At 31.9% G+C, this 15133-nt stretch overlaps 2 protein-coding genes and 1 long non-coding RNA gene across 3 annotated transcripts; 1 reads left to right on the forward strand and 2 right to left on the reverse strand.

The window, feature by feature from the left end:
• Positions 1–281: 281 nt before the first annotated feature.
• LOC145813021 (uncharacterized) lies at positions 282–2623 on the forward strand. Its single transcript, XM_082908279.1, has 3 exons — positions 282–587; positions 1463–2557; positions 2613–2623. Exons 2-3 carry the CDS (start codon positions 1468–1470, stop codon positions 2621–2623), a joined length of 1101 nt encoding a protein of 366 aa, XP_082764405.1. The 5' UTR covers positions 282–587; positions 1463–1467.
• A 2952-nt stretch (positions 2624–5575) lies between these two features.
• LOC145813892 (uncharacterized) lies at positions 5576–6218 on the reverse strand. Its single transcript, XR_014357286.1, has 3 exons — positions 6159–6218; positions 5784–6035; positions 5576–5667 (listed from the first exon to the last, which is right to left on the reverse strand). It is a non-coding gene; the product is annotated as an uncharacterized LOC145813892 (long non-coding RNA).
• Positions 6219–6512: 294 nt separating this feature from the next.
• Positions 6513–11802, reverse strand: LOC145813022 (uncharacterized). The gene is made up of 6 exons (XM_082908280.1): positions 11377–11802; positions 8852–9810; positions 8622–8762; positions 7219–7984; positions 6919–7005; positions 6513–6820 (listed from the first exon to the last, which is right to left on the reverse strand). The coding sequence occupies exons 2-6, from the start codon at positions 9806–9808 to the stop codon at positions 6513–6515; spliced, it is 2259 nt and encodes a 752-aa protein (XP_082764406.1). The 5' UTR covers positions 9809–9810; positions 11377–11802.
• Positions 11803–15133: the final 3331 nt, after the last annotated feature.

Consider the following 15133-nt stretch of genomic DNA (forward strand, 5'->3'; position numbering starts at 1 on the left):
CTAGTTGTATTACATATTTCGTTAATATCAACTATAATTAAGATTTTTTTAAAAAAAATTTAAACTATGATATTTCTTAAGAATACATGAATAGCGTCAATTAGTTATCATTATATAATTAGCACCATGGATATTGTATGCTTTAGAGCCAACCAAAAAAAAAAAAAAATCAATTAATAATAATAGGCTTCCTGTTAAAATCTAGGGAAAATTGGCCTAAGGTCCCTCTTCTACTTTTGATATGAGGAGAGGTCCTTTATAATATGTTTTGATGACTAAGGTCCCTCAAATTTATTTTAGGTTATAAAGTACCTAAATTACCCTTCCTTTATAACATAAATTTGTTTGAATATTATATGGTTGACTTAACTGATACATTTTGGAAACCGAATTTGAAGGGGAGATTTTGTCGGAGTTTTCGTCGGAGATTTCAGTGGAGATTTTATGGTGGAGATTTCGTCGGAGATTTCAGTGGAGTTGACGAGAAAGATTGCTACGATCGTGTAGATTTTGTTGGAGATTTCGTCGGAGATTTCAGTGGTGTGATAGTGTATTGATCGCGTAGATTTTCAGTGGAGTTGAATCAGGTTTGTTTTCGATGGAGATAGCACATGCATTTTGATATTTGTTTTGAATTTTTGTGTAGAGAGAGGCCAGCTTGATAGAGTTGATTTTTATTTTTGGAATTAATTTTTTATTATTTGTTTTTTAATCAATTTGAAAGAGTGTTGACAGTGTGTTGATCGCGTAGGTTTTTTAGTTGAGTTGGATTAGGTTTGTTTTCGATTTAGATTCCAAATGTATTTTGATTTTTGTTTAGAGAGAGGCCAGCTTGATAGAGTTGATTTTTATTTTTGGAATTAATTTTTCATTCTTTGTTTTTTTGATCAATTTCAGATAGTGTTGACAGTGTAGGTGATTTTGATGTTTAGAGTTCATTTTTGGTGCTCTGTTTTTTATCAACATGCTGATGAATTATAGTTGTGTTCTATGTTTTTTCAAACTAGAGAAATTTCATTTTCTGCACTATTGTTTGTGTAGTCCAGAGGAAATTATAAGTGCATATGGACATATTATTAGAAGTTTGTAATGGAGATAAAATATGAGAAAGTCAATGTAAGTTCATAAATTTCTCTATACTTGTATTTGTAGTTCAGAGAAAATTGTAAGTTTGTTACTCACTTTCAGTTTGTAGTTCAGAGAAAAGTATTTCTCTGGACTTGTATTCTATGTGATTTTTTTTCTATAATTGTGTTTAATTGTTAGCAGTAAATTTCTCTGTGATTCATTAAGTTTCTGTGATTTTGTTTTTTATTATCTTGAAGGTGAATATCAGTTTGTAGATGTCTTTGGAGTTTTATTTTAAGTTCAGAGAAAATTATAATTTTTAGAAATTTCTCTGTACATTTATGTTGTTATTGTGAAGTGTTTCTGTGATTTTTTTTGTTGTTTTTTGTTTCAGTTTCAATGGACAGTGCAGTGTTGTTGCTGTGCAAATATGGGAATGATACTATTGTCATTAATGTTTCATGCGAATTGAATTTTGAGGAATTGGTTGGCATTTTGTGTAAAACATGGGAGAATTTGAAACCTGAGACTATGTGTATTTCATATTCTATTTTGGGCCATCCGAATTGTATGGTTCGAAATAATATTGATTTTCTGAATATGTTGAGGGTTGTTTGTGCACGCGGTGTTGATATAGTTGATGTTTCAGTTAGTAGATGTAGTACTTCTGATGAAGAGGATGAAGTGGGGTCTAATTGGGTAGATGTTGTGGATGGTGAGTGTGATAGGCTGGTGGATGTTGAAAGGAATTCACTCTCTAAGTTTTGTTCTCACCAAGAAAAGGTGTTATTGTCGGCTAGTTGGCGGAATAATATTACGAGTGTTGGACAAAAGTTTGAGGGTGGTGTGGTTGAGTTCCGTACTTTTTTATGCAAGTATGCTATTGAGGTTGGTTTTCAGTTTACGTATGTTAAAAATGACAAGCTGAGGGTTACGGCAGAATGTGCATATAAGGAATCAAGGGGATGTATGTGGCGTGTACATGCTTCTGTTGAAAAAACAAATGGGTTCTTCTACATAAGGACTTTGAACAATGAACATACGTGTGGTGTGGCGGTTCGTACGAGTAAACATTCGAGGATGACTTTCAGCTTGGTTTCTGGGCTGATACTTGAAGAGGTAAGTGCAAAACCTTTAACTCGTCCAGTGGATGTTGTGAAAGAAATGAAAGACAAGTATGGGGTCTCAATTAGTTATAACTGTGGTTGGTTGAGTGTTGAGAAAGCAAAATGTAGTACATATGGGGATTCTTGTTTGTCATTTGATCAATTACGGTGGTATTTTGATGAGGCATTGAAGAACAATCCAGGGAGTCGTTTTGAGTTAGATTTTGAAGATAACAAGCGTTTCAAAAGAGTGTTTGTGGCTTTTCATGCATGCATTGCTGGTTTCAAATATTGTCGGTCATTGCTTTTTCTTGATGGAACATTTTTGAAAGGACGATACAAAGGAGTTATGCTTGCTGCAACGGGGAAAGATGAGAATGAAGGTAATTGTAAATATATCTATTTTTATCTAAGTATGTGAATTTTCTATACATGTAGGAATTGAGTGAATGCGAATTTTCTCTGGTTTTGGCCACTGTGTGGATTTTCTATTGTTGTGGCCACTGTGAGAATTTTCAATGGATTTTTGTCAGTGTATGAATTTTCTCTGGATGTTGTCATTGTGTGAATTGTATCTGTAGGTGGTCACTAAGTGAATTTTCTCTGTATATTATGATTGTGTGAATTTTCTCTGTAGCTGGTCACTAAGTTAATTTTCTCTGGATGTTGCCAATGTGTGAATTTTCTCTGGATGTTGGCAGTGTCAAACTTCTCTGGTTGTTTTATTGTTCTATTTTTCTCTGTTGTTTTGTAGGTGGTCACTAAGTGAATTTTCTCTGTATATTATGATTGTGTGAATTTTCTCTGTAGCTGGTCACTTATTCAATTTTCTCTGGATGTTGCAAATGTGTGAATTTTCTCTGGATGTTGGCAGTGTCAAACTTCTCTGGTTGTTTATTGTTCTATTTTTCTCTGCATGTGTGTACCTAATATGCTTGTTCCTATTTGTTTTGTAGGTTTTTTTCCTGTAGCTTTTGCTGTTGTTGATGCTGAGAATAAAGACAATTGGTGTTGGTTTCTTGAACATTTATATGGAGTATTAGGATCAGAAAGGGTGATAAGTTTCATATCAGATCGACATTGTGGAATTGTGGAGGGAATTGCTAGGTTTTTCCCGAATTGCTTTCATGGATTTTGTCTGGAACATCTAAAGAGAAATTTGAGGGATAAGTTGTCATATGGAAACACAAATTTGGTTAGGGAGACGATTGTGTCCAAGTTTTCAGAATGTGCATATGCTCCAACAAAGGCATCATTTCATTTCAAGTTAAATGAGTTAAAAGTGAGGGAGGAGACATTGTGAGTGTTTTCTTGAGAAGTTTACCATATGAAAATTTGAGTGATGCATATTTTGCAGGGAAATGTTATCGTGAGATGTATTCAAATGTTGCTGAGTCATTCAATTCATGGATACGAGAAGCTCGGCACTTGCCAATAACAAATTTGGTGGACATGATACGGTTGCAAATCATGAATATGAGGTCTGATAGGAGGCTGCTCTCTAGTAAATGGAATAAAATTTTGTGTCCTCGTATGGATAGTGTGTTGGAGAAGTCTTTTTTGGACGGGAGGACATGGAATGTGAGTTTATCATCTGATAATGTCTTTGAAGTGCATTGTTTTCCTTCGGTTATGGTTGATCTTGGGTTGAGAACTTGTTCATGTCGAAAATGGGAAATAAATGGGTATCCATGTCAACATGCTGTTGCTGCAATTTTTAGGAGTGGAAAGAATTTGAATTCATTTGTTGAACCATCTTTTCATGCTGATATGTATCGTCAAGCATACTCCTTTTCGATTGGCCCAGTTCCAACTGTTGAAAAACCTGTGTGTAGCATTGAAGATGCTATGATTCTACCTCCATTGAGCAAGAGACCTGCTGGGAGGCCGAAGAAGAACATAATTGCTTCTACTGGAGAGTTTAAAAGGGTGATTAAGTGTAGTCGTTGTGAGAGTATTGGTCACCATAATAAGAGGACATGCAAGGAACCTTTGGTAAATAGTTGAGGATTATACATTTTATTGATGGAATAATACATTTGATGATTACTTTGTGTATTTTGTTTTGTGAAATTTATTTTTTGGACAGTGTATATAATAATATCAATCAAATTCATCCAGAGAAATTTTTCAATATCAGTTAAAGTGTGTTTGTTGATATATACTATAGGCCGTGGGTTTGTAGTACCTGTCAAATTCATCCAGAGAAATTTTTCTATGGCAGAGAAAATTCTGTGTGTTGTGTTTTGAAGCTTCGTATTCATCCACATAAATTTGACAATGGCAGACTAAAGTACTGTGTGGATTGTGTTTTTTCAATTTGATAATTGTTTTGTACTAACACAGTGCATTAGAGATTGAATGATCATATAGGCACCTTCTTTGGTGAGATATGAGTTAAATTTATCTGTAAATTTCTGGTAGCTTCATATCAGTCATTTCAAGAAATGTGCACAGCAGACAGAGCATTCAAAAAATTATTCTACAACCGAGAAACAAAATCAAGCTCTTTTGGAATTTCTCTGAGTTGAGAATTTCTCTGAGTTGAGAATTTCTCTGGACCAGGGAAGAATTTCTCTGGACTCACTTGAACTCAGAAATTTGTGTCAAAGCCAAAGAAATTTTCATCCAGAGAAATTTTTCACCATCAGAGAAAACTATATGGGCATTGTGTTCTGAAATTTGAAATTCATGCAATGAAATTTTCCAGTGGCAGATAAAATTACTGTGTGCTTTGTGTTTTGTTGAGTTTGATGATTGTTTTGTAGCAACACAAAGTTTTACAGATTACATGATCATATAGGCATCCCCTTGGGACGATACAAGTTAAATTTCTCTGTGAATTTTTGGTAGTTTATACCAGAGAAATTTCTGCAGACAATTTTCTCTGGCAGACAATTGTTGAAATTTACATTAGTCGAAATAAAAAAAAAAATGAAATTTAGATTAGTCAAGAAAGGATATATACATATACGTCAAGGATCATCATTCCTTCAATGTATCAACAAGAAAGGATATATACATATATGTGAGACAATTTTCTCTGTGTGGATATGTACATTGTCTTCCTTTCACTAGTTTCACTATTACATTTGTGGTTCTTCTGGGGGTATTTCAATTGGTTCAGTCCATGACCGGCCAACTTCGGTCACAAATCTCTCTATGAGTTCTGCCCTCATCAACCTTATTTCTTGTGTGGACAATTTGGATTTGATAGGTTCATGCTTGCTATATTGTTTCATTATATAGCAGACAAAGAGGCCACAATCCAGACTGCATACAAATTATAGGTATGGTTAGTTTTAAGAAACATGCAACTGAAATTATCTTATTTATAGATGTATGAAACTTACGAATCGCTTTCTTGTTGTGGAGCATTGTTGACATACTCAAAGTCATAACTTGTGTTTTGTGAATTAATTAATTTGAAAGAGGGTTGTGATTGAGCGTCTCTTTCAAGACAAGCTTTCAAAAAATTCTCCACGTAATCTTGCTGCAAAAAAAATAATTTTTATATAACAGAGAAATTTACGGACAAGTCAATGGGATTCTATGAAAATTATCATCACATAAAGATGATGATGGATCAGAGAAATTTGCACTCGTTACCAATTGTTTTGCATCTTTGACATATTTGTCTTCTGCATCATCCCTCCTTGGCCTCAGTGAGTTGTAGAACCTCCATAAATTGTCTTGTTTGTCCAGGACAAGCAAGGTCCAGTGATTTCCATGTGTGGACTTCTCATTACCTCCAGTATTTATTGGGAAATGGAGGAACCTATAGTTCCTCCATGCTGTTTCAATATGCTTGTCAAATAAGGACACTCGAAAACTTTGATTTTCTGTCATGTTGATGAAATTCTGTGCTCAGAGAAAATCAAAAAATGGTTTTGTTAGTGACACAACTGACTTCAAGAAGTATATTAAGAAGAGAAAGTAGAAAGTAAATTCCAGAGAAAATCAAATAAAATAGTAGTAACATACTAAGCACATGGATGTGAAAAAAAATGAGGTTGGTTGTTGTTTTTCTCTGATTTGGTCAGCCAAAAGGATCTCTCCATAGCCATCAATGACCTGAAAAATATGATTTATAATTGTAATATTGTTTTATAAAGGCTGATGGAACATTGCAGAGAAATGTTGATGAAAGGAAAAGACTTACATTGTTGCCAATTTCTTTTTGCTTTATGAGGTTTCCAATGTCTTCAAAGGTAATGATATTCAACTCACTTGTCCAAATTAAAGCTCTACAAGATGACAAAGAAGGGATTGAATTGTTGTTAATGCAACATAAGTTTGTAATTTGTTGTTTGTTATGTTCTATTTTGTTTGTTGTACTTACTCAAGCCCAGACACATTTGATATGTACTGCAAGATGTCTTTTATATGATCTTTTATCAATCTTGAAATGGGAAGAGTTTGTGGAAAGACCCAAGATTTTGTGATGTTTATAGGTTGAGGCAAGACGTATGCATCAGCATCAAGCACTTCTTTGTCCTTCGTGCTTTGCTCAACTTGTTTTGCAGCTTGTTTTGAAGCTCTAGTCACTTTCGCAACTTTCGGATATTGGAATTCTGGATCATGCTGCTTTTCCTTCCTTTCTTTTGCCTTTAAATTTTTTATCATTGAGGTTGGATCTTTTTTGACTGTAGGCAGTGAAAATATTAGGAAAAGTGAAATTTCTCTGAAGCAACAGATGATATTTCAATATGTAAATTTATTTAATTCAATATTTTGCAGTTACCATAGAGTTTCTTCTTTTGTTTCAGTTGTTGTTTGTGTGGGATTTGCTCTTGTTGGGTTGTTGGTTGTTGTTCCAGTTGCATTCCAACTATACACAGTGAAAATCAAACAAGCACCAAAAATGGAATAAGAAAATATACAGAGAAATGAAATGAGCAGTAGAAATATAACTAATGTGTTGAGAGAGATATAACTTCCAGAGAAAATTACCAATGACAGAGAAAATTATAATAAATAGAAATTTCTCTGAGTTATGATGGCACAAGGACATAACTTTTTGTGGCTCAAGATTTTCACTGACCTTGTGGTTGAAGTTGTGTTGGTGTTCGGTATGGTTGTGTTGCTAGTTGGACAGATAGTTCTTGAACTTGTTCATGCAATTTGGCATTTTCAGTTTCAAGCTCCGAATTTGAACACCTCAACTGTTGAATTGTTTTTGCATCGTCTGCTTTTTCAACCTCCAACATCCTTAGTTTCATTCGGATTGTGCTTTCTTTTTCTTGAAGTTCTGAGTTATGTGATGTCAGGATTCTTATTGAAATATCCTTTTCAGCAAGTAATTCCATCCAATTTCTGTCTTCTTCTTTTTTAGATTGAGACAGTGCCTTCAGTCTTTGACGTAGATCAGCAATTTGGGCATCCTTTGATTCCTCAAATTCTTCAGGCTGATGCATTGTTGAGCCACAAATGCCATCATGTTGTTGGTCCATCTGCTCATTATTTTCTTCTTCATCGCTTTTATCCTTGTTCTCTTCTTCTTGTTCATCTTCATCTTCATCTTCTTGTTCACTGTCTTCTTCTTTCTGTTCATTTTGTTCTTTGTCTTCTGGTTCTATTTCTTCACTTTCTTTGGTGGTTTCTTCTTCTGTGCTGCTTGCTTGATGTTCTTGTCCATTGCTGGCTTCGTATTCTTCTGTGTTGCCTTCTTTTTGTTCATTCCCTCCATCTTCAGATGGATCTTGTAATGTCTCCTTGAATATGACAATTGCCTTTTTTAATTCTTTCTTCGTCTTTTTGCCAAGATAGAACTCCTCAGATGGGTTTTTGACTAGCTGCTTGTTATCAATCTGTAACAGGAGACTCTTTTATTAGAGAAATGTTACAAAATTGACTGAGAGAAAAAATTCAAATAAGGAAAATAAAATTTATCTAAATGATACTAATTGGAAACAAACTTCAGAGAAAATTGTATTGGGCCAGAGAAAATTAGAGACATGGAGTTAATTTTATGGGGCAGAGAAAATTATGAAACAGTGAAATAAGCAGTGTTTATAAGTTAATGTTTTACTATATTTGTGTCAGAGAAATTTGAATTCCAGTGAAAATTCATTAGAAAGGTAGAAATAAACAGTGTTTATCAAAGATGCAAGGCACACAAGTTATGGGCAGAGAAAATTACACACAAGGAGATAAAATTTGATGGGCCAGAGAAAATTATGTAACAAAGAACATAATTCAGATATTAGAGAAAATGAATCAGGGCATATAAGTTAATGTGTTACAATTGTGGTCAGAGAAATTTGGATGGCAGAGAAAATTGATTACAATGGCAGAAATAGACCAGTGGTTAACAAAGAAGAAAACAGAAATTGATATTTCAGAGAAAATTAATCTTAATCAATCAATGCACAAGGAGGGAAACAAAGCAGTGGTTAGAGAAATTTTGAAATTTCACTGAGATTTCGGTAGCAATAGGAATCTAACCTGTCGAGGTGCAAGAGAGTGGACTGGTGTCTTCTGCAGCTGTTTCGTCAAGGTTTGAAGGTTCCACTTGGCACATCTTGGGAAGTCTGTTGTGTTACTGTCTTCTGAGTCAATGATAGTTGCATGTTCACATAGCCAATACTGTGATGAAAATGAAAGTAAATAAAATTTTGTAAACGCACAAATTTGTAAGTATGATAACTGTAAATTTGAATGGATATTATACTTACCAGCAATGCAATGACACACCCCGTAACTTTTTCTGGAGTTCTATGCAATGCCATGATAGAATCAATCAATGTTGATGTGATTGCTTCCAGCCAATCATACTGTTTCATTGATTCAAGAGGTTCCACATACTTTATAAAAACCCAACCTATTGAATTCCCACTTGTTGCAAAAAATAGGGTGAGACACAAGTACAATGTAACAATGATTGCTACATCTTTGAAGTCAGTTGGTTGCTTGCCTTTCATTGCTTTGACCAAGGCATTTTTAAGAACAGGACCAGTGAGCCTTGTGTCCTTTTGGAATCTTCTCCTGAGGAATGCAGATTTTGGCTTTTTAGAGTATCTTAATGACATGGCTCCTTTACCTCCTTCCAAACCAAAAATCAAGGTCATGTCATTTGTTGTAAAGGTCAGGTTCTTCTTCCCAACTGTGAATGCTTTTGTTTTTTCATTGTAACATTGGATTATGGCAACTACATCATCATCGGATTTCCTAGATTTCTTTGGATCCATCCTTCCAGTGGTTAGAGCTTGGATCAAATACCAGAATGGGGTCTTTTGAAGCTCTAGAAGATGTTTTGAACTGAATTTAAGTGTTTGAAAGAAGGAGACGACAGATGAGAGGTTGGATCGGAATTGAATGCTGTAGTGAGCTCTCTTTCTGTGGAGTTTAACAGGTTTTTTCCCCCTTGAGCTTGAGTCTTTTGAAGTTGGGGTACTTATCTGGATGCTAGTTGCTTCATCAGCTTGGACTTGTGTGTTTTGGGAAGGAGTTTGTGGTGTTTTAGTGCTGGTTTTTGATCTTAGATGATAAGAGGACTGAGAGAGTTGTTCTTGCTTCCTTGGTGTTTCTAGTGTTTTGCTGCTGGTTTTTGATCCTAGTCCATAAGAAGACTGAGACAGTTTCTGTTTTTTGCTTGGTGTTTCCGGTGTTTCGCTGCCTTTACGTTTTGCCATTTCTAGACAATGATTAAAGCATAGAGATGTCAACATTAAATCCCAGAGAAAAATGGAAATGTCAGAGAAAATTACAGATAAGGGAGAAAATTGGATATGCCAGAGAAAATTACAGATAAGGGAAAATTACAGAAAATTTGACATGTCAGAGAAAATCAACACAGCATCATAAACATGGGAGAGAAATTTTCAATAATTGTTTAAATTATAGATAGAAGTAAACATACCAGAGAAAATGAATGATAGAAAAAAGTAAACATGGCAAGTGAAAGAAAATTTGCTTTCCACAATTAGCAAAGATAAAATAAACAAAGTAATGTAAACATGGCACTGAGAAGTACACCATATTGAAATCAAGAATTGAACAAAATAAACATACCAGAGAAAAATGCACATTCTGGAGAAAATTACACATTATTGAGGAAATTTCCATTCCAGAGAAAATTTCAATTCATAATATTAAAATGCAAGAAAAATTTACATACACAAGCAGAGAAAATTAACCATGATAGAGACACTCAATGGAGGAAAGTGGTGCGATGTGGTCAGAGAAAATTATAAATACCAGAGAAACTTAGACAGGGGCAAGAGTGTAATTGACATTGCAGAGAAGGATACATATTCCAGAGAAATTTACAAAGCAGAGAAATTCAGAGACAAAATGACAGAAACATATTCAAGAATAAGATTAAAATTCAGAGAAATAACTTTTTCTCAAAGTACATATGGCAGAGAAAATTCCAAGAAGAAACATTCATTCCAGTCCACAATATTAAAATTCCAGAGAAAATTTAAAATGACAAAGACACAAGGGAGGAAAGTGATGTGATGTGGTCAGAGAAAATTATAAATACCAGAGAAACTTAAGACAGAGGCAAGAGTGTAATTGACATTGCAGAGAAGGATACATATTCCAGAGAAATTTACAAAGCAGAGAAATTCAGAGACAAAATGACAGAAACATATTCAAGAATAAGATCAAAATTCAGAGAAATAACTTTTTCTCAAAGTACATATGGCAGAGAAAATTCCAAGAAGAAACATTCATTCCAGTCCACAATATTAAAATTCCAGAGAAAATTTAAAATGACAAAGACACAAGGGAGGAAAGTGATGTGATGTGGTCAGAGAAAATTATAAATACCAGAGAAACTTAAGACAGAGGCAAGAAAGCAATAGACATTCTAGATTAAGATAGACATTGCAATTAAAAATACATATTACAGAGAAATTTACGGAGCAGGAAAATTTATAGACAGAATTACAGAAACATGTTCAAGAATAAGATAAAAACACAAAAAATTGTTGTGAAAATAAACATGCCAGAGAAAATTGAAAGAAGAAAATTACATTAATCAAAAATCAGAGAAATTCAAATGCCAGAGAAATTTACAGATAAAATCACACAAATATGTTGAAGAATAATTTCAAAATACACAGAAATAAATTTTTTCAAATTCAGGTAGCTTTTTATTACGAAATTGAAACCCTAATTTATGAAAGGTTATTATAAAATGCTATTAACTGTGTTTCCAGAGAAAATCTAGTTGTATTGTAGAAAAACTGACCAGAGTTAGGATGAAACTTGAATGATGAGCTGATATGGCCCGCGATGAAGATGCGACGTGACGAAGATGGACTGAGATGATGATGAGCCGTGAAAACGAAGCTTTAACCTAGGTCAGAGAAATTTGTGAGGAAGGAATGGGAATGATTTTTGGAGAAGATAACGAAGCTGTAATGTCGATGGTGCAGATGATGTTGAAACCCTAATTCTGCTGTTCTCCTGTTCGTGAAGATGCTGGATGTTTGGAATGTAACTGAGACGTCGGAATGAGTTTGGTTCTGTGTTGATTTTGGCGAGGGTATTTTGGTCCACAAAATAATTAAAAACGCGCGCCAAGTTGTTTCAGGGACGTGAGGCATCACTATCTTTTTGTGTGTCCTTTATCCTCTAAATTGTTATTATTAAGGACCTTAAAAAAAAATCCCCTAAAATCTATATGTTAAGAAGAATCATATTTTGAGCCCTCTCAATCATAAATTCCAGTTTTGCCCCTGTCCATCCATGCCCTCATTCTTATCCCTGTTCCCATCCCATACTTTGTGTAGGCGGAGTGGGATCTAAAAAAATGTCAGGATAATTTGTTACCTCTAAGAGCATATGGTACTAACGAGGAAAAGAAGATTTAAGATAAGAGATAGACAAGTAATATATATATATATATTTATATATAATGTTTTGTTGTTCTCTCTTATTATATTTAATAAAATAAATTATATATGCACATATAAAAGTTAATTATTTACTATTGTTGAGTCGAGAAAATGGGGTGAGAGAGGCAAATGCCATCCTCTCCCAATTTTTACGAAGGGGTTAGGGGTAGGCAAATTGCCATCTTGACTTCAGTGTAGATCATTTAGATAAATTAGATTGATCTGTTAATAATAACATATGGTTTTATTATATTTTAAAAAAAAAATAAAATAAATAACAAGCATACTTGTGAAAGCATACCACAATTTTTTTAAAAAAAATAACGAATTACGCTAATGGTTTCTATTGTTTGTGATTTGTATTATTTTAATCTCTAATTTTTTAATCGTAATACATTTAATCCTAAATTTTGAATCTTGTTCCAAATAAGAATAATTGAATATACCATTGCTTAATTTCAAGGACAAAATCGTTAATTTGATAAAACATAAACTATTTGCTAAAAATAAATATCAAAAAAATAATTTAAAATTTTTTAAAATTATTTCTGCCCACCAAAGATAAAATTATATAAAATTGATAAATCTTTTAGATATTTTTTTTTACCATATTAATTTTTATTATGTTTTTGAATGATAATCATATAATTGGTGGTTGTTACGATTTCAATATATTTAATATATGAAATATTTTTAGTTTTAGATTTTTTGATTTACTGGATTGATTTAATAATGATATCAAAGTTGTCGTAATATTTGACTTTTGAAAAAATAGAAACTAATTTAATGAAAATAAAAATAACCGCACCTTACATGATCATCATCCAAACACATATAAAAATTAATTTGGTAACAAAAAAAATATCTAAAAGATTTATCAATTTTATATAATTTTAACTTTAGTAGGTAGAAATAATTTTTAAAAATTTTAAAATATTTTTTTGACATTTATTTTTTATCAAATTAGTTTATATTTGATCAAATTGACGATTTTATCCTTAAAATTGAGCAATGATATTTTTAATTTTTTTATTTAAAATAAGATTTAAAATTTAAAATTAAATATGTTACAATTAAAAAGTAAAGAATTAAAGTGATACAATTACTAACCATAAGAGCAACGAAAGTGATTCACCCTTAAAAAAATAATATGGGACTCGTGATGAACGCAGGTGCTCAACTATGCACTGTTTGGTACAGCTAAATGGACTACATACAAGCAACTCAAACCCCTGAATACATAATTATTCCTCAAACATGTTCTTAATTCATTCGTTCTTGGTAGTGGATACTTATAAATATATATATATTTTTTAAGTTTTAAGCAATACCCAATGAATTTGCTATTTTGTCAAACCAATGACTTAAAAAAGGCTCATTAAATAGCACAAATTATTTCAGATACATATGAAAGTATATTATATATTAAAAAAATTATATCGATATGATAATCGTAACATTTTTATTCTATTATGTTTGTCCCAAAGAAATAGACGACATGTATGTTTTTAAAAATAAAACGTGTACTTTTTTTTAGAGGTAAACATAATAAAATAAAAAATGATACATTTTCATATCGGTCTAATTTTTTTCATCAATGATTATATATGAAATAATTTACAAAATGAATCGTTTAGATCCATAGATCCTACAAATTCTTTTGAAGCTTTTAGCCGATAAAAAAAAAGAAAAGAAGAAGACAAATTCTTTTGAAGTTTATACTTGAATTTGAGAAAAAATAATGTTATATGTACTAATTAGTGTACTAACTAGTATATTAATAAATAATGTGACATCATTTTAAAAGTTTTGGATATTTGTAATGTGTATAATAAATGTAGCCAATAATAATGTCATAACATTAGTTAGTATACTAATTAGTACACTAATTAGTGCATGTAATACCACCGTTTGAGAAATTCAAACATATCCTTCATGCATATATTAATGACATTGGAAGATGGTAAAAGACAAGAAAAATATTCCCTTCTCCCTTTTTTAGAAAAAAATAATGTTATATGCACCAATTAGTGTACTAACTAGTATACCAATTGATGACGTAACATAATTTAAGAAATTTTTGGTATTTATAATTTACATAATGAGTAGGGTCAATAATAATGTCATAACTAATGTTGGTAAATTAGTTAGTACACTAATTAGTGTATGTAACACCACCGGTAGAAAAAATCTAATAAGTTATTAATTTCTTAATTTGTAGACAAAAATAAAGGAATGCAATTGACGCATTAATTAAGTTGGAATTTAAATAAATAGAAATGAATATTTTATCTAATGCATTAAAGATCGTTCAATCAATCTAAAGTCAATTTTTAAAAACATAAAAATAAAAGACATACAAAATAAAAATAAAAATAAAAATTCAATCTGTGACCCAAATTTTTTTTTTTTTTGTGTGAAGAATTACCATTCAGAGGTAGTTTTTAAAAATTATTGCAAATTCATTAAGAAGTTTATCATTTTAATTATTAATGTTTATAATATTTAGCATTTATATATATATATATATATATATATATTTTATACCACTGTTATGTTATTTCCCTTTTTTTTTTCTTTTTTTTTTTTCCCTTCATGTAAGATTTTTGAATTTCAAAAACATTTGTTGACAAGATCCTGTAATTAAACTTTACATGGGACCGGAATGTTAAATTATAAACATTTGGTTGTGAAAAGTTTGGTAGCATTATAGAGTCAGTTTGAGAACTTATTCTTTTCTTTTTTTTTTTAAAAAAAAAAGAGTAGTTTTTGACTACCTTTTTTTTTTTTTTTTTTTTTTTTTTTCTTTTCATGAGGTAAAAAAAAAATTATGTTTTTACAATATTTTTTAATTAAATAGATAATTGTAAGAAAAAGTAATTAATTAATATGTATAATAAGATATTTTAATTTTTTAACCAAAATAAAACATGTTGCTAAACAAGCTCATAGTCTGCTTTTAAAAAAGAACCTAAAAAACAACAATGATAGAGAGCTTTAATTTTGAAGCTCTAAAGAGAACTCTAATAATGTGACAAAAGAAAAAAAATAAAAAATAAGCACACACATCACATGTAGGTCCCATTCCATTCAACATCACTAGAACTC

Source organism: Camellia sinensis, chromosome 15 (genome assembly GCF_055761805.1).
Source record: "Camellia sinensis isolate YWXY chromosome 15, ASM5576180v1, whole genome shotgun sequence".
Taxonomy (NCBI): domain Eukaryota; kingdom Viridiplantae; phylum Streptophyta; class Magnoliopsida; order Ericales; family Theaceae; genus Camellia; species Camellia sinensis.

What these genes read in the sequence shown, in the direction of transcription:
- LOC145813022 (XM_082908280.1), bottom strand. Translation starts at nt 9,808, where the DNA reads ATGGCAAAACGTAAAGGCAGCGAAACACCGGAAACACCAAGCAAAAAA. An exon ending in GGTGTGTCATTGCATTGCTG is followed by an intron (nt 8,763 to 8,851) that starts GTAAGTATAATA and finishes TTTTCATCACAG; the next exon opens with TATTGGCTATGTGAACATGC. An exon ending in ACAAAAGAAGAAACTCTATG is followed by an intron (nt 6,821 to 6,918) that starts GTAACTGCAAAA and finishes CACTGCCTACAG; the next exon opens with TCAAAAAAGATCCAACCTCA.
- LOC145813021 (XM_082908279.1), top strand. Translation starts at nt 1,468, where the DNA reads ATGGACAGTGCAGTGTTGTTGCTGTGCAAATATGGGAATGATACTATT.